Source organism: Aulostomus chinensis, chromosome 5 (assembly GCF_037954235.1).
Source record: "Aulostomus chinensis isolate RoL2024-O1b breed Wild chromosome 5, RoL_Achi_v1.0, whole genome shotgun sequence".
Taxonomy (NCBI): Eukaryota; Metazoa; Chordata; class Actinopteri; order Syngnathiformes; family Aulostomidae; genus Aulostomus; species Aulostomus chinensis.
The window spans coordinates 24,374,696-24,399,784 of NC_141324.1; the positions used below are offsets into that span (position 1 = coordinate 24,374,696).

Here is a 25,089-nt window from a genome sequence, read left to right on the forward strand (position 1 = left end):
CAGATGTCGGACTGAAATAGAACAGTGCTATGTTATTCTGTATCAGTGGAAAAAATGTCTTACTGCTGGAAAGGTCATTCATGATATGTTCAGTAATACCTTCAATCAATAGTTAACGCTATTAAATGCAAAGCAAAGCAACAAATGGCACTACAAAGCCAAAGAGGATGTTTATGGAGGAAGCTAAGAAGACTCAAGGAGATCTCTACTTACTGCTCGCCACTCAGTACAGGTAATACTGTATTTTAACACTTGCACAACTGCTGTGGGTTCTGCAATTGGTTTGTGTAAATGTTTTTAAATTATGTTAAAATCTGTTTCCGTTCTTCTTGGGCCCCAGTCTCAAACTCACATTACAATAGTGCAGTCCTCTGCCCAGTGTCATGTGGATAATTTAGAACACACTGGTGTCCTGTGTTTTACTTGCTGCTGCTGAGAAGATGCATAATATTGCCTTCAGAATAGAATAGAATAGAAAGCCTTTATTGTCATTATACACAGTACAATGAGATTTGAAAAATAGAACAATAGCTGCATACGTCCAAAGTCATCCTGAAATAAAGGTGCACTTGCATTTCTGACTGTATACTGAAAATCTGACCTCAATATGGCGACGTCACAGAAGGTGTTCTCTATCAACTGTGCCAACACCGTTTGGGGTATGGCCTGAAGTGGAGCAACAGCTCTCTGGTGTATGTGGTTTAGGGTTGACTTACTGTGTAACGCTTATGTACATTCATTTTATTCTCTAATTTCGAGGTTTAAAGTGATCTCATGCAAGAACATCATCAAATTGAACAAGCCTATTTCAACACCAAAACTTGCTTACTTCTGACATCAGAACTATGATGCACATGACAAAACCATCAAGCAACTTCTGAACTAACACCCAATTTGAGGACCAGATGAAATACACCTGCTCTATGCGCCATTTCTATCAGTTTCAACACACACTCCTATGAAAGACTTTTTCCTAAGCAATACAACAAAAACAAGACAAGTAACACCGAAGTTGATCAAGGCTGGTTGTCAAGACAATAGAGCAAATTCCTGGTGACGTCAGTAGCACAGAGCTATAGTCTGAAGCCCCCTTGTTTCCATGGTGTACTTGCATTTCATAGGCAAGCATCAACTTCAGTGGAATGGACTAATGTGGTGAGTTGTGCAGCAAGGCTGAAATGTGATGTGCTTAACGATGTTGCTATGTTGGTGCCAAACGCTTCATTGCTCTGCCTCACACTCTCACCTCACACAAATGCATTCTGCTCCGTTCACACACACTTTTGTGCATTTGGCATGCAAACACACTTAACCTTCCTTCATGCTCTCCACTCAGTCTACCCAAAGTCTTACCTATAGTGATATTGAAGCCATCAATACTGAAGGTGGCACTCCGACCCTTTCTAAAGCGATGCTTCTTAGAGTTAGCTTCCATTACGTAGACTTCCTCTGGTCACCCTTGCGCACTTGATCTGCTTTTAATACCTCGTGCCAGTTGTCGTAACTCTCCGTGTGGTAAGAAAATGGATAGTCCTCTGACTCCAGTTCGTGCTCAGTGCTGGCGGAGAACTGTCAAAGACTTCTCGCTACAGAGCTGGAGTAATTCTCTCAAGTCCTTGTCCACCCCCTTGTCTTTGTTACACATATCTTTTCACTCCCTTTCACTGTTTCTCACACCTCAACAAGCTCATTTCAAGGAGCATATGGCTCTTGAATTGTGTTTCTTCTCTGGATCTCCCTCCTCCCCTCCCTCCCCGCTCTCTCTCTTCGTCCCTCTGCCTAAGAGGTACAGTAGGTGTGTGTAGTGGGAGGTGGTGGTTGGGAGGAGAGGGCATCTCTAGAGGTCTTGAAATGAGCATGACTCCTCCTACTATCAAGAATTTATAGCAAAAGCATTGGAAGCTCAGAGTTGGCATGACAGTCTTTTTGTAGTTTATTCTAGTTTTGCTCGCAGTCACACCAACATATAAAAATGAACTGTTGTGTCAAACATTCACTGGAGTGTGAGCACCGAGAGAAAAGCAGACAGATAGCATGTGTATTGAGCCACAACGAGTCATTAAATCAATGCTGCTGCTTTTCATTTTACAGGAGCTATTTACTCAGGCAGAGTGATGAAGCCCATTAACAGTGTACAGTCTGTTCAGACTAAAAAAAGTGCTCTGTGTTACGCAAGTGAATGGTTTTATTTGAGTACACAAACAGACTCAAACGCATGGATGTTTTTCCATTCAGTGTTGAATTCACAAGAGGGACAGCATTTCTTCATTACTGTTATCGCAATAATATCCTCCCTTTGTGCTTATTTAAATGGTGTTCCTTTAAACACTACACATCCCTGACCTATGCACACACAAAATCAACAAAGATAAAGAGCTCCGCTTATTAGCACCACCTGACATTTAGCTATGGAATTTTCCCCCTGATTAGTTCCTACGAGTGCTCTTTATGGATGCTTTTGGCTTGTTCTCACACCTTCTCTCAAACAGAATAGATTTACTGTAATTGCAGCTGCACAGATCAGAACACCTAATGGGTTTAGTCATTTCATACTTTATTAAGCTTCTAATCAGTGCACTCCTGCTTTTCAGCACTCTATAGTAAAATAGAGAGGCAAACCAAATATATATTTTTCTCACCACTCATTTTTCGATCTTGTTCAATGTTTAAGATAATACTGAACTAGAGGCTATTAGTTATCATTCAAATCTCTTTCTGCTCTGTTTCCTAAAGCTACTTTTCTAATAACAGCTTAAAAATTATGTAAACTGTCCGTGGTGTCATATAATTTAATCAATGTGACGTAACCTATGCAAAGGCAGGAGTGCAATAATCAACAAAATCCAGCAATAATAAATAATGGATAAAAGCTACATGGCATGAGGCTGACTGGCTGTGTGGCTACAAATATCAGGGGTGACACCCACTTCAAAGATCTGCACTCCAATCATACATTGTTGAGTGATCAAACATGAACTGAGTGTGTAATCTGAATGAGACCGCTATCATCAGTTATTAAATAACACCTGATCTTTCATACAGCGACCTAGACAGTTACTGATGCATACGTTCTCAACGATGCAGTAGTCAAGGTGTCTAAGGACAACGAAATCAATCACAATCAAGAGATGTATCCAATTATAACCCAGGCAGTTTGAGTAACTCGGTGCAGTTCCAGGAGGCACATTATAGCCTACACTTGTTAGATAATTACACTCATCTCATTTTGTTTGCGAGCTACAGGATAAGACCTCTTTCTGCTCTCCTTCTGCTGTAAGAAGTCTCTCCCTGGTCTCTAGTTCATGAGTAGCAATTTGCGAGGGTCCTAATTTCGCAACACCCTCAATGTGCAACACCAAGTGCCTGTTCCGGGTAGCTTTTATGATAATAAGGGCATGAGTGGGAATATTGGAACGTTTTTTCTTCCTTTCTGCCAACATACACCCATGTAACCTTTTGTTTGACAGGCTCAAACTGGTTAAAAAAGGGCTTATTAAGCATCTTATTAGCCTCATTTTTATGATTAGCTGGTTGAATACACATTTATGTCAACAGGATTAATGATCTCACCACATTACAGCAGAGCACACTCACAATTATTTAATTCATCTGTATCAACAGTGAATGTAAAAAAAAAAAAAGAGAATTGGATTGTTATTTTCTTGAAGGAAACTCAGTGTGAGTGCTGAAAGCTGCTAATGCTTGCACAGCTGCAGGCTCTTGGCCACTCAAGGTTGAACTAGGTGGGTATTGAAGGACTCTGCTCACAGGATATGTGATATGCAGCCAAACCACTTGGCTATCCCATCACGCGACCATGATATTTGTTTGTTTGATGAGCTTAAGTCTTTCAGTGACTTGAGCGACCAGTGCAATAAACCATAAATGGCTGCCACACCAGTTTTGCTTACCAATCACATTTGTAAGAATACGTGAGTGAAAAAAACGAACTGGTATTCATGTGGCTAACCTTTACATTTGAAAGGACAGAACAGATGTATGTTAATTCCAAGTTTATCTACTGACAACAATTAGTCAACTCAACATTGTTTTAGCCCTCATTAAACAGAAACACTGAACATCTGTGTGAGCTACAAAGTCCTGTTAAAATCAGCTGCCCGGGCTGATGTACAAATTGACAACCTCTTGCACGCTAAAAAGCTTCCTTGCCAGCAGGTGTGCTGTACACACCTGGACAACTGTTGAACTACACAACTTCAGTTTGAACTCTGATCACCGACATTGGTTTTTCTGTCTGTTTGAATGATAACTCAAAACCTCTCACATGGATTTTATTAAATTTGGTAAAATTGTAGAATTTAGCTTGAGAATAATCTATTTAAAATTTTGAAATTATTTGGATCTGATGATGTCATATTGATGAGGTAATGTTCTTCAGTTTAGAAGCAAAGATCTCTAAAAGATGTTTAGCTCACACACAGCACAGTACTGACAGCTCAAAACAATGTAATTTCAAATTGATTGGAGTTTTGTGGGTCCATGTATCTTACGACATGAAGTTTGGGAAAATGAGTTGCTTCTCAGAAAGATAATGGTGTACCATGTCTCCACATGCAAGCGTGTAGAACTAGTAGCCTGTCAAGATTTTAAGGCTACAAAAAGGGGAAGAATAACAAAGAGTGAAGGTAATGGGACCGTGACAACTGTAATCTGTGAGGAAGAGCAACTGCTCAAGTGTCCAGTGGTCAAAGTTTATTGCAGCATTTTCAAAGCTTCCCATTTAATGCATTTGGGGTTACAGAAGTTTAAAGTTAGAGAGGAGATTACATAAAACACTCGACTGAATGAGTGTGCCTCTGCTTTTATTTCCAGGATGCTTTAGAAGGCTACATGATGTCCTAAAACTGTGTGCACTATTCAACTATAAATTATACAGGCTTAAGTTAAACATCATGCTTCTTAAAGTCTTGCTACTGAATTACTTTTGAATTTGCTTCAATCATGAAAAAGGACCTAATACTCTTATCTCCATTATTCCAATAAGTGTATTCAATTTGAGGACGATTTGGAACAAATCTTATGCAAGTAACTTGAAATCTTGGTATACAGTATATGTCTGTCAGCTCAACAGTGTGATCTTTGGCTGCCTGGTGCTTGTTCATCATGCAGTTCAGCTTAATTCTAATACTAAAGGCAAGCATCAAGCAATTTAGAATGCATACAGAATGCCTTTAGTGCCTTTCTTTTTTTGAACCTCAAGGGGTGAGAAAGCAAAGCCATCTACAGAGTGTGTATACAAAGAAACCCATAGACAGCAAATTTATTACCAGTGGTTAACCACTCACCACTGGATTCTCCTGACAGGTCATCTAAAGAATTACTCCAACTGCAACTAGCTGCTATTATTAATTAGTATTCAGGTTTGCATTCAACATCCTTGTTATTCATCTGTGCTAGTTTTTGATTTATATGATGACATTTTTTTAATGACTCTTTATTCTACCTTTTAGGGAAACAGAATCAGCACAGCGACGAGGTACCGGGGGATTCAGGAAAATGCATTGAGTGCATTTTTTTCATTCACTTCTACATTAATGATTCAGTAAAACACCTTAAAAGACTAATCATACTCATGAATGACACACTGGACATACAGATGAACAAACATGCAAACAGATGCAGGCGAAGTTTAATTCATTAATCCAGCAGAACGTGCTGCTACCCCTGAGGATGATGCAGGCCTGGTGCATCAAACACTACCTGGAGTGGACACTCTTTCAGTTTTCATGAATGAGAGCCTGGACAGCTGGCATGAACAACTGCACAAATGTGCAGTCGATGGCATTTGGAACCCCTGGGAATCCCCTTTTGAGCATAAAGTCTTGCTGAATGGCTTCCAGACAGGTCTTTGAAGGAGCAATTATGTAGCCATTTGAATTTCCAGTAGACAAGATGAACCTCCCTGTTTTGCCAAGCACACAGCCGTCTGGCCAACTCTTATAACTCAGCCCATGATGTTCTGAAAAGGCAAAGTACTGAGGAGAACCAGAGCTGCATCACAGGCATTGGATGAGATCAGAGTATGTTTGTTTTTGTTTTTTTCAGATGGTGCAGATAACATGGTGCTTATGGCTATCTGTATGACCACTAATTAATATTTACCTGCAGCATTAATCTCAAAATCTGGGCCATAATCCAACACATCAGATCATACACCCATGGGGGAAAAGCATCCCAGGAGATTTATCTGGCATTTTCCTAAATTACTGACATGATTTACACAAGCAAAAACTAAAGTGTGGCTGACAATCAGATTCCTATCAACTTGAGCTGAACTCAGTATGGCATTTTGTTATCTTGCTGTCTGACAGTTACCCAGGTGGAACTCATATCTGTTTTTGCATTCATCATTCCTCACATATACTGTAGCCTGTAATCTCTAAGCTGAAGCACTGAGCTGCAATTGTCTGGAGAAGGGAGGGAAAGAAGAGAGCTAAAGGAGAAGAAGCTTCAGACACTGAAATGATCAGGTTTAATGCTCCTGCCTTGCAAAATCGCGGTAACCCTGTGTGAACTCATTAAAGTTTCAGACTGGAATAGACAAACTCACAATTCAAGGTGTCACAAGGAATATCGGCTATTGATCTGCCAGTGCAATTTTCAACAAAACAACTTTAAAGTACTAGTGGCTGATTGGTTGAGCAAAGTTACCTGTCACTGCACAAATCCACCATTTAAATGGTGAAGCATGCCATTTCCAACTCTGAATGTAAGTGAATTGGTAGATGAGGGCCAATATAGTAAAGCTTGTAATTACCTCTCCTTTGTTTATTATCTAACTTGCGATGTTGTGCTCAAATGTGTCATTTGATTGATGATTTACAGTTAAAACCTCACCCCTTCACCTTGCATATATGATAGAAAAAAATGCCATTCATTGTCCTTTATCTTCCAAGAGCCTCTAAACAAAATTACGCCCTTCAGGATAAATAAATAACATATGATCCACAATGTATTTAGATTTACATGTACAATTAAAAAGGCATGTTGTACAACCACGGTTCTAAGAGGTGTACCCTATACCTCATTTATCTGTCGAAACCTTGTCAAAATCCATTTTCTTCAAGGGTCATTAGTAGGGTGACATCACTGTCGCTAGGCAACGGGAAGACCTCTCTGACATATATCGCATACATTACACAGTTGATGACAAGGGGTTAATATGGCAAACAGCGCTCATTAGGCTACTGTCTTTTTTATACATTAAGTTATTCCCATCATTTCTCCCCTTCACCAAAATCTGTACAGTTAGCGTTCATTGGAACAATGCAAAAGAGAAAGAAGCAGTCCAGCTTTGACAAAACAATTTTTCAATGAATATGCACAGTTTAACAAACCTTAATGAACACTTTTTTAAGCAAACTGTGTGGTATTGTAGATTGTTTTTACAAAACACACACCTGCTTGATTTAGCCGTATGTCCATTGAGGCTGAACTATTGCTCAACCTTTGATCTGGGCATCAAACACCAGCACAGGACATGAGCAACCCACATTCATTAGTTGAAAAAGATAAAGGGGATAAATTTAGGGGGTTGGAATCAGCATGTTGCAACAAAATAATGCTACATTTAAAATGAATGCAAATCAATCTAAACTATAAGCATTTTTCACTTTACGGATGCTAACAAACTGAAATTTCATCACACTTTATTGCATAATTGACCCTTCAACTAACATAAATTAAAGACGTTTTTGAACAGTGCAATGTGTCCCAACAGCACATCACTAATCAAGACAACAACTACACGATGAGACAGAAAAACAAGCTCATTAGACGTCTCTCCTAGACTGCAGAACGACACACCACTTGTCAGTCCCCACACCACTGTCACCACAGTGACACAGTCATGTAATTAAGACACATATGGTGCTTGGGAGCTTGCCCTCTCCCCTGCTAAATACTCATTAGTGGCACCTTTAAGGGTAATGTTAGTGTGTGTTTCCCAAAACCTGAGGGAAAGGAGAAGACAAGAGAAAGAGCTCCAAGGAGCTGTCACCTGAATCCCGCAGTAGAGAATGGTGTGGATGAACAGTTTCCAGCTCGAGTACGGCAAATGACATTTGCACCAGCATGGCTCCAGATCAAAAAGATGAAACCCATTGGGTGACAGTTAGGTCAGCAGGGTAGATAAATGTAAACCTTATGATCATAACGAGGAATCTTTGACTCCTCAGATATGAAAAAAGTCGTATGTGATGCTGAAGACTGATCAGACTGTGCTAATTAGGGTGCAGGGGTCACAGCAGTGATTCAGAATGTACTCATTTGGAAAGTTCCTTTCCTTCAATCAACAGGAATGTAGCCTCAACAGGAATGCAAATGTACCAATCTCAATTTTTTTCCCCCCTAATACCAATTCTGGTGCTTCGCCTCAAATAAGCTATGTTGATAGCTACCATTCGCCAACACACACAGTTGGCTATAAAATACACAACTATTCATCAACACGCTAGATTGGCTATAATGGTGGCTACCACTGGCCAACACCCAAGGTTTGCTATAATGCTAGCAACCATTTACCAACACGTTAGATTGGCTATAATGTTCCCCACCATTACCAATACTAGATTGGAAGTTGGGGGAACAGGCTAACTGCCAAAATGGTTAATGCTAAGATTTGAAGGACCAAAAATTTGTATGGGCTTCTACAGAAAATACAACACAATTAAATGAGTGAATAAAATCAATAGCACTGTAGCTGTGTGCATTTCTCAGCCATTTACCAGATGATAACACTTTTTTCAGTTTTTTTTTCAGTCAACTTGTCCACACATGAGGGATGAATGACTGTTTGGGGGTTCAATCAGAAATTTCCAAATGGGAAATCAGAAATTCCGACTATAATAATCCCCACTTTCAGCAGTGGAAGGGAAGAGAATACAGAACTACCAAGGTAGCTAGTTGGTGCCACAAGTTACAACTATGCACATCATATGGACATGCATTATTTTAGGTCATGTATCCACACTTCAAAGCCAGCTTTTTACCAATGCAAGCAAGAACAGCGCACATTAAACCCATCATATTTTATATAGATTGATAAAACTTTACTCTCATATTACATATACAAATATATATGTTTAAAGTTCTTTATTTGTTCATCCCTCCTCACAGTGTGACGCAGACTTCACACTGAGCAGATCGGTTGAAGGGGCAACTTGTGAAGATGAAGGAATAGATGGAAAACGTATTTGCCATATGGGGCACACATACTGGATGTCATTTTAAATTGCCATCAATTACTTATGACGTGTCACAGCTGCAGCACATGTCACTGAGTTTGTGGCGTGTTTTTTTCCACTGTCGCACAGCTTGATTTTCCTTTTGGTTTAACCAATGCAGTGTCATTTTGTATTACCCAAAAAGGAGACATTACTTGAATTTTTGACAGAATGTGATGTATCGATTATATATTTTGTCAGTTAAAATGTTTTCACCTCTTGGGGGTAGCAGAATCAAGTTGTGACATACCATTATCTTGACTAATTACCTGTCAGAGTTTTTATTCATTTGATGTTACGTTTCTGTCCATCGAGTGACTTCAAGTGTAATATTCACTCTTTTGGCTGTTTATAATTTCTATCAGCACCTGAAACGAGATAAGCATCCAAAGCCGCTATACATCCGCCGATATGTAGATATTAAAATTGTTTCTTTCTCCAACAAGGGAAACTTCATCTGCCCCAAAAATCAAACATTGGTCAGACGCTACTATTTTATAATTATTGCTTGCACTGCCTCATTAAGTGAGCTACCTGTTAGCTATATTTTAGATGTTTCTATCTCACCTAAATAATTTGTTTCACTTTGTTGTTCGATATTTTTGTTGTTTGTTGTTTTATGTTGGTTTTCCTTTGACTGGAGATTCAAAACTTGTTTATGCACTCTTGATTGCTCAAACACACTTGGCATTGCATCCGTTTTATTTGTCAGTGTGTGTGTTACTTTACATCACAACTCAAATAAGAGCTATAGTCAAACCATGTTAGTGCTGATGTCTCTGCAGTGTCTTGATCTGAACACCGCTGGGACTGACTGACACTAAAGGGACTCAACCAGAAAAACTAGTGAGGTAGGTGTCTGTGTTTGTTCCTCTGCAGGAAACAGATGAGGAATACAGTCAGCTGAGAGTCAGGGGGGAGACTCCTAAACACACATGAGCATCACTGGAGACAAGGGAGGAAACTCAGCGGGAGTCTACGCTGTCACACGGTCATGGAAACACCACAGTACAAATGATATTTTAGGAGTTGGCCAGGGAGAGGTATTTTCCTCTGGGAGAGAGATGCAGGCTGGTAGAACTCGAGGCAGCAGCAGCAATAGAGGCAGTTGAAGATAAACCGGTTGAACTGAATGAGAATCAGTTCACACATTAGGTTTTTGAAGAATTACAGAAGTGAACTTCCACATCTGCAGCAGCAGAAAATGTCACGGGGCTTTGTTCACCTACAGTTGACAATTAGAGCTGGACAGCTAGTGAAGCATTGTGCCTTCCTTTGAAAAACAGAAGATAACACAAAATTGCAGCTTGGCACATGAATGCAAAATTAATTGGACTGTTATTTTTGTTTATATGTCAGTCTGGGGGACATGACAGATCAAAGAGATGCCTTGCTAGTGGAGATATGTTGCATTGAGGCTGGCCTTCAAAGAGCTCAGCATTCATCCAGTGAATACCTATTTTCAGGGGCATAATCACAGCAATCCTCTGAAGTGACAACTTGCTCTCATCTACAGATAAACCCATGACCTGCAGAGTATGAAATAACAGAGCAGCTGTATTTGAGTCCAGAAAACAAGAAAAGAGAAGGTTTTATTTCAAAATAACCCTGTGGGAAAAGGTTCTACATCTACCCAGCTGAAAAGCTGACAGATTGGTTTGTCCAGTAAGTCTTACTTTTTTTTTGTCTTTTGCAATTTTACTTTTCTGTCTGAGGTCAGATCAATATGACGTTGAGGAAAACACAGAGCCAGAGAGATATTTTTGAGTACTCCGTGTGGAAAGAGGTGGAAAGCATATCTCAACACTGCACTGAAGAAAAACTTAGAGCTAATTCTACAATACTTGAGAATATAGCCCTTTTCATAGAGTAATACCGTGTGTGTTAATTTGTCTTTCCATTGGCCCGATTAAACCAAAATTATCAGGCCAATTTTCAGCTAATTTGGTTGAGCAGTGGAGCATGGCCCAAGAGAGAACCCATTATATTTTGGGCGAATCTGAATATTCTCATTAATTTCTCATACATGGACCAACTATGTCAAAAGTTGGTAGACCAAAAGTTGAGGATCTCAATGTAGATGCATATAACCAAGCAGATGACCATTATCTACTGACACAGCCAGGTTTAATGGTCTAAGTCTGTTTTTCATGTTTGGTTGATCATGACATGATTATTGAAAGGACGTATAATTTGAAAGGTAAATTGATGTGAATTTGTGATTCATTTGTAGAGATTCACCATCAGCAATCGTATCGGCTTAGCAAACAATTGTTTTTTTATATATATATACTGGTATTGGTCAGATGAGCAAAAGTGATCCAGTGTAAACAACCGAAAATCGTTTCTGTCTGGCTGCCATCGTTTGTGTGTTGTGTGCGTGTGTGTTTGTGCTTTGTAAGGCTATCTTGACTAATAACTGGACTTTCAGGAAGTTGTCCATTTCCTACAAGGATTTACTTGTGTGCCCTGTGTTTTTCTATAATTGTCCTGTAACCCGAGGAGAGGAAACAAGGCAGAAAATGCATGATTTATGGGCTAATCAAAAATATTTTGGAAAGAAAATCTTAGCTTTTTCAAATCCACAATGCTTACATGTGCTTTTTAAGTATCTTCAAAAAAGGAACATGTCTTTATACAGAGTATATGGACATCGGTTATTATCAAGTGAAAGCACTGATTCACATTCTGCGGGCTGGCATCGAGCTCTTTTTTTCCCATGATGTTGCTATATGTCTAAGGTTACATCACGAAACTGTAACAAACCACACAACACTCTTTTTCTCATTAAAGAGAGCAAAAATTATCGACAAATGTATTCAATTTAAATGTATTCCGTAGAAAAAAAATATATATTTTGAACTGTGCATGGATCGGTGACATCAGATGGATTAGCAACATTATTCCAATGTCAGATCTGTGCATGCAGTTTGGCCAGATGTCAATAACCTCATCCCCAATCCGGTATCCCATCGCTAACACCAATCACCAGCATTGGAGGCAATGTTCATAAAAGTGCATCCTTATTAATTTCTGATTAGTTCTTCTGTTCATACAAAACTGAGCAGGCGTGTACAGTAAAATATGACACAGAAATATGATTATTTGGCGCATTTGTAGCAGAAATGTTCGGCTATATGTGCTCCAGCATGCTGCAAAGTTCATGTTACACCTCAATTTTATTATCAGGTGCACAGAACTGATTTTTTTTTTTTTTTTGGGTAACAGGTGAAGTTTACGGCATCAGGTTGCAAAGTTTGCAGGCGTTGTATTGAACTCACCGGTCGCAGGACCCTCTCCAGCCTTCTTCACGGCAGTTTGCTTGGTTCCGTCCGAGTCCTGCCTACTCAGGACCTCAGACAGCGACTGGCGGGAACTCTGACATCCGGCTTGGTTGGAGACGTTGAACCTAGCGCTCTTCTTCCTGGCTCGGTCCGACTCAGGAGCGGACTGGCTCCTCTCTGGGTCATGACTCTCCGGTTCTGAACCCACTTTCACCAAAGCATTTCTGGTTCTTGTTAACGCAGAAGTTACCGAACCCATAGCCGAAAAAGGGTCGACAAGCTCACGAGGAACCGGTTGCTCTGAGTTTATCTTTCATTTTGAATCAAAAACTTAGGACAGTTTTTTTTTTTATTATTATTCGACCCGCCACAACAACAACCTGTTCAGGCTCCTGCTCGTCACAAACCGAAATACTTAACTTTAGCAACGCTAACTGACGGCGAGGCGTGGAAACAATTATAGAGCCGAATCCCGGAGTTGAGACGGGTCATGTCGGCGTCTCCCTCGGTTTGTGTTTCCTCTGACAAACACGTCACGCGGTGAAAGCTGCTCACCGATCCCAGGAGGTGGGGGGGGGGCTCACCGGCGAAAACAAGACATATTTATTCACCACCGACCATTAAAATCAGCTCACATCCACCTACGCTGGCATTTAAAATAAAAACCAGCTCTCCAATAAAATAATTATTAAAATAAAGACGTTACCTGCGGTAGAATCCCACATTTGTGCAATTTAAGGAAGTGATCGCGAGATTTGGGCTTATTGGCCGTAATTAAAAATGTGATTTCATAAAGTTTGGCATGTTTGACTAAAAACCCGCTGCCGTAGTTCAGTAGATGGATCTGTTGGCATTAATCACCGACAGATGTCAGTAAAATACCGTAATGTTTGAGCTACACTATAAAAATGTAAATAAATCGAAAAGAAAAACAAAATAGATATATGGATGTTTAAAAAAATACTTTTAGGGTTTTATTTAAAGTTAAAGGGAAATGTGTGTTTATTGAAAAGGCTAATATATATACTGGCCTTGAGGAAGCATATGAAAATGGTTGGTGCTGTTATATATGAGGACACAACCGTTTTCATGCGCCTCCTCAATTAGACCTCTCAACTTGCCCCTGAATTTAATTCACATCATGCCAATGATTCATCCTTTAAAAAATTAAATTATTGAACTTAATTTTAATTTACTGTATTTCGTGTACCTCATTTCTTTGTATATGTTTATCTTTATTTTAATATTGAGTTTGTTCCATTATGTCAAGTGCCTCTTTGTAATGCCTTAAATGAAATACACCTTTTACTATAATAATTCTTTACATTTCCAACTAATTCCATTTAAATATAAATCCTCACCACCTTCCCTTCATACTTAAATGTGTCCCCAAAATATTACACCTTATCCAAAGTATGGAGTCTCAATAGTTTATTGCCGCATACAAGCATCTGTGACATCTCTTAGCATTCAGAATTACTGGGAGTGTGCATGCTGTATGGATCAAAAATACTACTTGAGATTAGCAGTACTACTTCGATATTTGTAGACCTCTGTAGGGATGTCTACTGTATGTTGTGTGGATTTCATTATTACGTCTAAACAACTGTGACAAAAAAAGAATACTTTCAACGGAGAAGGAAGCAAAATACAGTCTGTCGACTAACAAGCGCATCATCACATATAAAGGCACTTTTAGAAGCTTTTCGCATGTTGCTGGTTTGTTTGCTTGCTTGTGGAGAAGTGAGTTTCTTCTTATTGCTTTTTGTTGGTTGTTTGGCAAAAGAAATAAGGTTATTACTCCAAGTCATCGTGGTTCTGGGTTGACTCGTTGATCACCTGAACAAGGATGTGGAGGACACAGAGAAGATGATGAGAAGAAGAAGAAGAAGAAGGTGCATGAGCTCGAGTTATCAATTTGTTTTGTTTCGTTTTTGGTTTTTTTTCAGAATGACTTTAAACTGATTGTACCTGACCGTCTCTAGTCTCAATGGTCTTGATGAGAACCTTCTTAGTTGTTGTGGTTTCAAAATGAGGTTTGGAATCAATCATGGTTTCTGGCACAGAAAAATGAGGCGTAATCAACTTGCAATCTAATCATAAATACCAACAACAATGCTGCAAAATGACATTGAACGGTGATCATACCTCTCAGGTTTAGGGAGGAGAAGTTTGGAAGTGGAGTGGAGATTCTGTAAATGGAGCAGAAGTACACAAACCAATCAAAATCTGCATTACTGCTGAGTGGTGGGATGTCCTGATTGCCAAATGGGTTCACACAACGCTCATTAAGCTCATCATCATCGCGTTAATCCCCCTGCATTTCACACTAGATGGAGTTTGTTTCTGTGACGACATTCCCACGCTGCAGGAAGGATGTTGTATTAGGGGAGCTGGCTTCCTCCAGTTAGCCATTTGCCAAATTCAATGTGGCTAAATGACTTTGTGGGTGAAATTGTGCCTCTGATTTAATCATAGATTTCCCAAATGTTATTCCGATAATGAAACAAATCATTTGCATCATTCTGGGGGCAGCATGGCTCAGAGGTAACGTGGCAGCCTAACAACCCAAGGGTCGCTGGTTCGATCCTCACTACTGAACCCCTATTTGCTCCTGATGCCCCCCCCCCCCCGCGACCCTTAACAGGATTTGCATTGTGTTCCAAATGATTTATTCACTGTTTTATAGTCAAAAATAGTAACACCAGATTTGGGAACGACCAGTTAGCCCTCTTCCAAATTAAATAATATAACTATGTGCGTTGTCTAGACTTCACAGCACAATCAGACCAAATAGATCAAATTCCAGTAGTTAAACAAGTTATTTTGCGAGGTTTGTGACTCTAAATATGATTGATCTTTCATTTTACAGCCTAAACCATGACAGTAAGCCATGGCCTGGACATTAACTTTCTGCTAGCCCTCTGCTGACTTGAATGTAGATTCATAGTTTAATCGTGTGCCTCTAACTTCCCAAATGTTATCATACTAACATGGCGTACAGCAGAGTCTACGGAATAATGTTCTGCACTATAAAAAGTTCAACTCTGATCAGTTAAAAATCCTAGTAGCAACCCAGCTTCCCATCTTTGAGATCGGATCGGGACATCCGAAATGTTCCAAGTCTTAATCAATTACCTGCTCTCCTCTCCTTCCAGCAGCTTCCTGTAGGTGGCGATCTCAATGTCCAGGGCCATCTTAACATTTAGGAGGTCCTGGTATTCCCGGAGGTGACGGGCCATCTCATCCTTCATGTTGTGAATGTCCTCCTCCAAATGGCTGATGGTGTCCTGGTAAGTGTTGTTCTCCAGAGAGAAGTTTTCCTCCACCTCCCTCATCTGGCGCTCCAAGGACTCATTCTGGGATGGCAGCCAAGAAGGACCATATGACACTTAGTGAAAATAACTGATTTAAAATTAAAAAAAATAGAGATGAATTTGCTCTTTGACTTGCAAAAAATGAATCGTCCTTTGATATCTGCCCATTTACATATACTTCAATGTTGTACTCACAGTTCCTTTAAGGGCATCCACCTCACAGGTAAGTGCCTGAACTTGGCGTCTATAATCATTGGCCTCCTGCTTGGCAACTCTCAAAGCGTCATTATTACGGGCAGCAGCTTCGGTAAGGTCGGCAAACTGGCCATCACATGAGGAGAGGTGGAAGAGAGCAGAGAAATCAGCTTCAACTAATGATGAGTCACAGAATGATACTGTGATGTGTTTAAATCATAGAGGAGGCAGCTGTGATGGTGAAGACACTTTCAGTGAGGCGGCTGACTCAGTTTCAAAACAGAAACTGTAACCCTGGTTACTGGCGTCTGTGCCAAGGTCGTACAGAAAGTTAAGGTTCACCACACTGCTTTTCAGTCTTTGGGGACATGATTTAATTCCTTTTAGGGGAATTTATGTTAAATTTAAACCTGTATTATTCCCTCTCACCACAGGGGGAAGCAGAAACAAGCTGCAACGGTGACACAGCTTTGAAGTGGATGTGTCTTCAGCAGTCCAACACAGCTGGGGATGTGGTAGTCTAATATTAAAGCAGGGGGCTTATCACTGGAGCGTTGCAGGATCAATCTGGATGAGGAAAGTGACGAAGCAGCTCCCTCTTTCATCACTACCACTGCTGTGCCGTCGAGCCTTTAACCTCAGCAGCTCAAGTGAAGCTTCCAGGTGTGTTTAACTGTGTGAATGTGATCAGGCCGTTCCTATAAAAAGGTTCATGCACAGTGAATCTTCTCTGATTAAATAAAGGTTAAACGATTCATTCATTGAAAGTTGTATGCTGATGTCAATACTAAAATCTGATCAAAAATATGATTTTTTTAATTGAATCATTTCAGTATAAGTATTTGTTTTTTTAGTTTTTGTTTGATATTTGGTGGTTACTGCTGACTTGTTTTTGCCAACCGTGTGTTCTCAGCGGTGGCGTACCGCTTTCAGGAATCCAACTGGAGTGCTGAGCCACACATTTGTTCCACCTTTCACATCAGCACTTTTGCTAGAAGCTATAGCCTCCTTTTATTACTATTACACAGGGGGGGTGGGGCACAAGGGGGTTTACACTCAGTGATACGGGGGCACCTTGCATCCCCTCCTTGACCTAGGCAGGAAAGTCAAAGCAATAAAGATGAAGATTCTGCTTCAAACATTCACAGTATCTAGCTACGAGTAAAATCCTAACCTTTGACTTGTACCATTCCTCGGACTCCTGGATATTTTTGGAGGCCAGGTTCTCATACTGCAGGCGGACATCCCTCAGAGCTGCTGTCAGGTCAGGTTTGGCCACTTCCATGTCCACCTGCACATGCTGCTGCTGGAACTGGCTCTGCAGTTCCATCATTTCCTGTAACAGCATCAACAGAACTGGAATGTACAAATATCTTGTTAAAATGAATGTTCTTTCGGAACACTTTCCAGGCCCTTTCAAGCTGTACTGGATTTTCCCTAATGAACTCAACTCTGAGCAGATTAATTAAAATGATTTGGCCCTGTTTTGTGTGTGTGTGTGTGTGTGTGTATGTGTGTGTGTGTGCGCCTTTAGCTCATTAGCTGTATAGGCATTGTTTCCACATTAGAAAGAGCTTCAGCCACAACAAAAGGAAGTTTACCTCATCATGCAGCTTCTTGAGGAAGTTGATTTCATCCTGGAGGGATTCCATCTTCCGCTCCAGGTCCAGTCTGGTGAGGGCAGCATTGTCCACATCCTGTGGGTCATGACACTGACTCTTAATAAGGGGACTTATGAAGGTGACATGAATTATGGCTTTTACCTTTGCTGACACGGACACAGGCTGCACACACCCACAACATGACCTACTGTGTGGTCCTTACAGGGTCGCAATCACATGCCTCCAACCCAAACCAGCACATGGTTAAGTGTCAGTACTGATGAAGGTTAGGTGTTTCCTCGTGAGTTTAATATGTACACTAATAGACCGCAGGCAGACTTACATGGCTTTTCTTATCTGTGGAAACAGGTGGAGAAATGTCAGTGTTTGTTTCCATCCCCAGTATAAATGGATTGGTAGAGCACCCAGAATCATAACATATTACTCAAGAATCACTAAAATCCCATTTAATATGACCGAACCGCATTCTTGACCTAAATCTCTGCTGTTTCATTTTAAATTCAGCTCTTTTACTGGATGTCGTGTTACAGTGGTTTGAATTATATCCCCCGATGTTATTTTGCTCTCACTCGCGGTGACACGATAGCGCCGGGCTTTGTCAGGGTATTGGCAGGGTGGTAAATGAGGTATCAGCAAATGAAGCAGCTTTGCCTTGCTCTAATGCCACAAACAAAGTAGGCTATTCAGCAGGGTCTCCCACACAGACCCGAGGCTGGAAGAGTGACTGTCTGCCTGACTGAGCGAGTGGCGGCTGCAGACACTGCATTGTTGTGTGAGTGCCATAGTGGCATGCCACGGGTACTTCCTTCCTGCCATTCATCTATACAAGGTCATGATTGTATAATGTATTGGTATACTGGTGCGTGATCTATGAACACCACAAAACTTCTATCTGCATTTCTGCAGTAACAATAATAATGAAGCCATTTAAATATTTGTTCTTAGGCCTTTTTGGGTGATACTCATTTGCATGACTCATCATCACGTCGTTATTCACCCTGAACCCAGTGATAAGGAATAATCTCTGAAAGGACCACAACAAAGTGAGCTTCCCAAATGCTGTTGCTCCCACAGAATGAGGTCCGGATCACATGGCGGTTCTTTTCTCGCTCTGATAACCTCATTGGGTCCACACTGTTGTACCTCCTGAGTCCAGCTCATTCAGTGTGACCAGTCAAACTTAAAAAGATTTCCTCTCATTGCAGGCCTGATTTAACTCAACAGCCACAACTTGGCCTTTTGTACCACGGGCCTGGGTCACTTCTGCTCTACTCGCTATTTTGGATCATGGGTAGAATCTGCTGTTGTGCCATCAGGAGGGTGCATTCCTGTCTAGCCAGCTCATGAACGGTAATTAGGTAAAGATCACATAGGAGAGGAGGGATAGTTGCACTGGATGAGCCTTGTTTAGCTGTGTCATGTGTTTCCAGATTACATATCGGGGTTTTGTTATTGATCAGAGGCAGTCAACTATTTAGCCCAGCTAGATTAATATTTCTGTTTTACAACATTACTTTTAATCACAAAATGCTTAAAAACATCCTGTACTGCGTCATTTATGAGTTTAAAGACTGCAAAAGAAGGAAAAACAGTGCCCCCCCCCCCCAAAAAAAACTGACTGTATAATTAACCAAATCACATACATTCAGGCTGATGTCCTGCTTACAACTAATAGCATTTCACCTGTACTCCCTGAGTCTCCCCTGAAACTGTCTGGAGCCTCCAAGGGGAAACCCGATTGATGCTTTGAAAACTTCTGAATTAATGCTGGGGTTTGTTTTTTTAGCCAGAAAAGTCTGGGTGTGCGAGCAGGAGGGTTGTGAACCCCGCATCAACATCTGACAGCAAAATCAGAGCACATTATTTTTTGGAAGACTTTCATATGGTTGGTGTCACGAGGTGGATGATACCGTACCTGTCTGAAGCTCTGCATGTTGGCCTCAGCCTCCTCCCGCTGGGCTATCTCATCCTGCAACCTGCAGAGACATAGAGGAACATTTTAGCAGCTTCTGCCACCTTAAGAACTGTTATATAACTCCCTCTTTTCTGTGCCTTCACTTCTTCTTGATGTTCCCAAACCTTTCAGTGAATAAAACTACGTTCAAACTGCTAAATTAGGTTTTAACCCTGGTTAACATTTTAATTTAATAAAGTCTTGTTAGTTTAGGGAGGTTCTCTGACACAAACATGATAATGGATTTCATTCAGAAGTGTATAACTAATCATTAGCTATAAATAGTTTCTATAACATCACATGGAGAAGTGCCACGCCTACTTCTCTCTCAGCCTGTCGATGTCATCCGCCAGGTTATCCCGGTGCACCTCCACCCGGGCCTTCTCGTTAGTCAGCTGGTCCACCTGGCGCCTCAGCTCCCGCATCTCATCCTCGTACAGGTCCCCGACCCGGGACGTGCCTTTGCCCCGCAGCTGCTCCAGCTCAGCCAGCAGGATCTTGTTCTGCTGCTCCAAGAAACGGACCTTCTCGATGTAGCTGGCGAAGCGGTCGTTGAGCGACTGCATCTGCGCTTTCTCGTTGGTGCGGTTGGTCATGAACTCGGTGTTAATAGCGTCGGACAAGGAGAAGTCCAGGTTCTCAGAGGCCAGCCGGGGCATGGCTGCGCTGCTCCGGAGCCGCTGGGTCTTCGTTGCGTAGATGGCGGTGGGTGCGGAGGAGAGCCCGTAGGATACCCGGGAGGAGCGCACCGGACTGGAGTACATGCGGGTGGAGTAGCTGCCCCTCGCCGAGAGTCTGTCCCCGCCAAACATCTTCTTATAAGAGGAGTGTGGAGCTGCTCTGTAAGACATGTTGGCTCTGTTTCTCCCGACCACAACTCGCTGCTGCTGCTCACTCTGTCCCAACTGCATCAGTGGAGTTGGTTTGAAAAGGCGTTTCCGAAACCATTACTTATTTATAGTCTCCTCCCCATGCAAATTAGCCAACTGGGATTGGAGTGACACCTGGACTGTCCAATCACAAGCCGGCCCATTGCACCCTGATCTGGATCAATACTCGGGCCAGACCACAGCCTCACGTTAGCAAGAAATCTCTTGTTCAAGCTGGAATCTTAATTAGATAAGAAATTGTTTTACTAGAACAGCATGTGAGTGCCAGGAGATGTAGACTGGGTCCATTAAATGTATTTGTAAAAGCAAAACCCTGAAATGTTTGTGTAGGATCCAAAAGAATTCAAACTCTGCAAGAATTCGCCTCATAAGTTAAAAATAACATTGACATTTGAGTTGTGATGTTATCTTTTGCCACCACTAATATGCGCTAAACAATCAGGGGAGGCTCAATGATTGTAAGGAAAAGAACATTACATTAATAATCACATGCCTTTAAATCACATAGAATAGCCTCTATGCATGTGATTTAGAGTATTTCGAGGGATTAATTTTGCCGTTTTTCCACTTTCCAAGAACCTTAAACGACCTTCCAGAAGCTTCCACCGCTGTTATCTTGGCTCAAATAAGCAAGTAATATAAAAGAAGGTATTTCAAGCTTTGTGTGAGGGGAGGCGCACAGTCTCTGTCTTTGAAAACCCCTTGGAGGCCCCTGTCAGTAGAACTGTCGAAATGAACCCCACCCCCCACCATGTTGGAACCTTTTACATAAAGAGAAGGGAGATTTACAACAGCAGTAGTTTATATATTAATCAATTCATGTAATCCCATTCATTTTCTTGTCTCTCATGACAAGCCTCGATAGACTCTTCCCTGTGTCATTTTTTTGCAATCAACTTTATGAAGCCTTGTATCATGAGACCCTGTGATTATTATCCCAGCAGATTGTTCGTCAGTGCGCTGCATATGTTGAAGTAGATCATGTGTGTAGCTAAGGCGGTATGAAATAAAATTTAAAAAGGACAACAAAAATAAAACACCATCACAGTTGACAATGAAGGTCCACTCTGCTGCGCACACACACACACACACACACACACACACACACACACACACACACACACACACACACACACACACACACACACACACACACTGGAGGTTGAGTTGGGTTGCATGTCAAAGTCATCCAGCACTGGTAGATTTGCTGCAACTTCAAAGCACATAAATGCACCCGGCTGTATCAGTAGAGATTGATTTTCATGTCCAAAGAGACCCCCCACACACACACACACACACACACACACACACACACACACTCACCCCCCCCCCCCCCCCCCCCCCACTGCATCCACAGCCGTCGGTGCTGCAGTGCAGATGATTTGCTGAGAGCGGGTGATTCAGAAGGCAGACGCAGAGCAGGAGAGCTGAGCCGGTGACACACAACACCTCTCACCCACGTTGCTGCTGCTGCTGCTGCTGCACTGCTGCTGGGGTCGATACTTTGCTCTTTACAAAACATGAGAGAGTCACTTAGGAATATTTGGTTGAGTATAATAACACTATGAATGCACAGCTGTTTCTTTCAAAGAGGATTTTCTAATTTTTTGGGGGGGTGGTTGGCACGTTTCCACTGATATATGACTGTGCAGGAGTCACTCAGTGAGCTGCTTTGACAGGGTCTGAGTTTGTGAGAGCATTTAGAGTGCATTTAGTGTGAATTAATAAAACAACGCCTTGCCACATTACTACATAATAGCTTTATTTTAAAGAAATAATTCCATGCTTTCAAGCTGGACTTAAAGAAATCCTTTATCCCAAAAGTGTTTTTACCTAGCAAGTACTCACAAATATGGCTCTCAAGCTCCCAAAGATGTTTACTAAGTGCTGCATCACTTCTTTGTCACTCCAGAATGCAGAAAGAGCCAGCCATGTATATTTAGCTTGAAGCTAATAGAGTCTGATAGCTAACAACAGCTTGAGGAACAAAACAAAGGCAAAACTGTCCAAAACCATCTCTTCTACAAAACGAAAATAAAATGAAATGAAATGAAATGTTACGGTTAGATTTTACACTTTACACATGTGTTTAGCAGTAAGTCACTCTTAGCTTCAAGCTGAATATACATGGCTGGCTCTTTCACACTTTTAGGTGTGGATCCTGATGTAAAGTGGTGCACAATTTATTTTGAAAACAAAGCTGTTGTAAAAAGTCATATTTGTCACAGTAAAGCAAAGATTTCCCAGTATAGCTGGGCGGTGATGTCTTAAAAGTAAGCCAAGTAAAACATCTCACGCTAAGTCAAGTCAAATTTTATGAATACTCATCAACACAAAAATCACAATAACTGAGGGAACTTTGCATCCGTCTTTAGACTGAAGAACAAATAACCAATAAAAATCATTTAACAGGGAAAAAATGGCAAAGTATAAAGCAGAAAATCACACTGTAAGCAACATCTGATTGAAAAAAAATCGATAAAGGTAAATTTTACAGTAAAGGCCTTTAATGCGACGTGTGTATTTTTAAAAAATTTCACTTGAATTAATTGATTTTCTGTGCTTGTTTGAACGTGATACTATCGAGTTCAAAAAATAGGACAGTGGACTTGAGTTGATGTATTTTATTCCATTCTACGACTGGCATAAGTGGATGGATGATGACAGAAAAGAAAAGTTGGAAGACACGAGTGCAAAACTGGTACAAATGCATCAAGAGCCATTAAGCTTGCGGGCCCACACTGGGGCTGCAGTATGAGTAAACAGTGGAACCCCATTGCTAAAACTGGCAATGCAAATCCACATGACCAACACTCCCTTAGAGGCAGGGGGGTGTAAAAATTCCTGCTCCCAGGCCCATTATGAGCCAGCTCTGCCGGTGTTGGCCAGAAAGACAGACAGAGGAGGCCGGGATTGTCACAGACAGAGCAGGGATTGTGTATTGCTGATCTGTCACCTAACTGCTGCAACAGAATGCAGACAGTAGGCGGTAATTATTGTTTGTAGCCCGGTGTTTGCCAGTGCCATCCTTTGGGCCAAATAGCTTACATTCCTTGCAAATAATTTGTTCCTATTATTTATGTTGCTGAGGTTCCTATTTTCTCCGGCGAAGCAGCGCAGCAGGGGTGTAAGACTCAAATATGAGTCATTCGGCCTGTGATGGGACATAGCAACAGATAATCCTGGTTCTGAGTGTCGTCACTTCAAAACTGCAGGCACTTGGACGGCAAAAAGGCATCCTTTGTTTCATCTCCCATGATGGTGAATCACCGAGCCGCGTGCCCGGTAGCCTTAGCAATCATCCCCAACATTATTTGACAGATCTGGAACTCAGACAAAGACATATTCAGGGGCTGTCCTGTTCACCCAAATGAATTTTCACAACATAGTAAGGATGCCCTTTCTTCATTCAGGAGTTGAAATCTACAGAGCTCTCAAAACATATCTATCGTCCACCCTGAGTGAAAAAAACATATGTTTTGGCCTCAAGATATAATTTGTTCCCTTGACTTAGTGAAGCTGTGATCACGAGAAGGAACTCCTCAACTTTGTTATTATGAGGTCACAAGATACAATTTGTTCCCTGAATGTAATTATTTTTTGCCAACAATTTATCTTGTTATCCAGTGGCCAAAAAATTTAATCAAACAGTTGGTACAAGTAATATCTTGTGGCCAAAATAATAATAATAAAAAAAAGAACTCTACTTATGGCCACAAAAAAAGGAGAAAAAGAAAAGAACTTCTCTCAATGACCACTGTGGGCTCTGTAGTAGTGTGAGACTGTAGTGTGAAATTTGTAGCTCTCTCATCTGTGCTGGTGCAGTCTGATGTATCGTGGTTTCTTTGTGGGTCTTAATGTGGCTGATTCCTTTGGGGAAGCACCCAAACACAATGGAGCTCAGAATGATGTGAAATCTTAATGTGAGAAAGAAAGGTTGTAAATCCAGGCCAGGGCGCCAGCCAGCTTCTGTTGGGTCCGAGTGTGATGGCAGCAGAGGTTCGTCATCACAGGGAGGCTTCTTCTTTCTCCTGTTGCACCTGCGGGAATCAATGCTGGAACTTCCCCACCATGTGGAGCAGCAGTCAGAGGAAAGATGGTTGTTCATTTTTGGGAAATGGAACTTTCACTGTCCACCTTTTGACCAGACTAACAACAGAGGAATTAAAATACTGAAGCTTTTTCACAAATCTCCATAGTGACTGACTAAAGCCTTGGAAAGAATCCAGAACAGACCTCTCGCTCTCTCTCACTTTCTTTGTCTGGTGCTCTGTGTGTGTGTGTGTGTGTGTGTGTGTGTGTGTGTGTGTGTGTGTGTGTGTGTGTGTGTGTGTGTGCGCGCGGGCGCGAGGGGAGCGACTGGGTCAGGGACAGGGAGGAGTGACTCTCTGCACATACCAGACCCTTCACTCCAGAGAATAATTCCCCAGCGTTTGCTTTAGCATAAAAATCATCACGTATAATTCGTCAAGCATATATACAGTACATAGTACATATAGTACATTCTCAGATTAAATATACCTCATCAAATTATTTGGTTGCAGTCATTTGAAGGAGTTTGTTTCCTTCGGTCACACACACG

The 25,089-nt window shown here is 41.3% G+C and overlaps 2 protein-coding genes across 3 annotated transcripts in view; both read right to left on the bottom strand.

The window, feature by feature from the left end:
* The window catches only part of pde1cb (phosphodiesterase 1C, calmodulin-dependent b), an 85,469-nt gene extending 72,288 nt beyond the window's left edge, over positions 1–13,181 (bottom strand). The window contains exon 1 of one of the 2 annotated variants that reach the window (XM_086204085.1): positions 12,527–13,181. In XM_086204085.1, the coding sequence (XP_086060211.1) occupies positions 12,527–12,788 (262 nt within the window). In that variant the 5' untranslated portion in view covers positions 12,789–13,181. The remainder of the gene's footprint in view (positions 1–12,526) is intronic. The other variant, XM_086204087.1, reaches the window with a different exon arrangement.
* Positions 13,182–13,945: 764 nt separating this feature from the next.
* On the bottom strand, positions 13,946–20,552 carry LOC147261842 (vimentin-like). The gene is made up of 9 exons (XM_086204089.1): positions 19,939–20,552; positions 19,579–19,639; positions 17,643–17,738; positions 17,216–17,377; positions 16,042–16,167; positions 15,668–15,888; positions 14,678–14,721; positions 14,501–14,586; positions 13,946–14,368 (listed from the first exon to the last, which is right to left on the bottom strand). The coding sequence occupies exons 1-9, from the start codon at positions 20,526–20,528 to the stop codon at positions 14,327–14,329; spliced, it is 1,428 nt and encodes a 475-aa protein (XP_086060215.1). The 5' UTR covers positions 20,529–20,552; the 3' UTR covers positions 13,946–14,326.
* Positions 20,553–25,089: the final 4,537 nt, after the last annotated feature.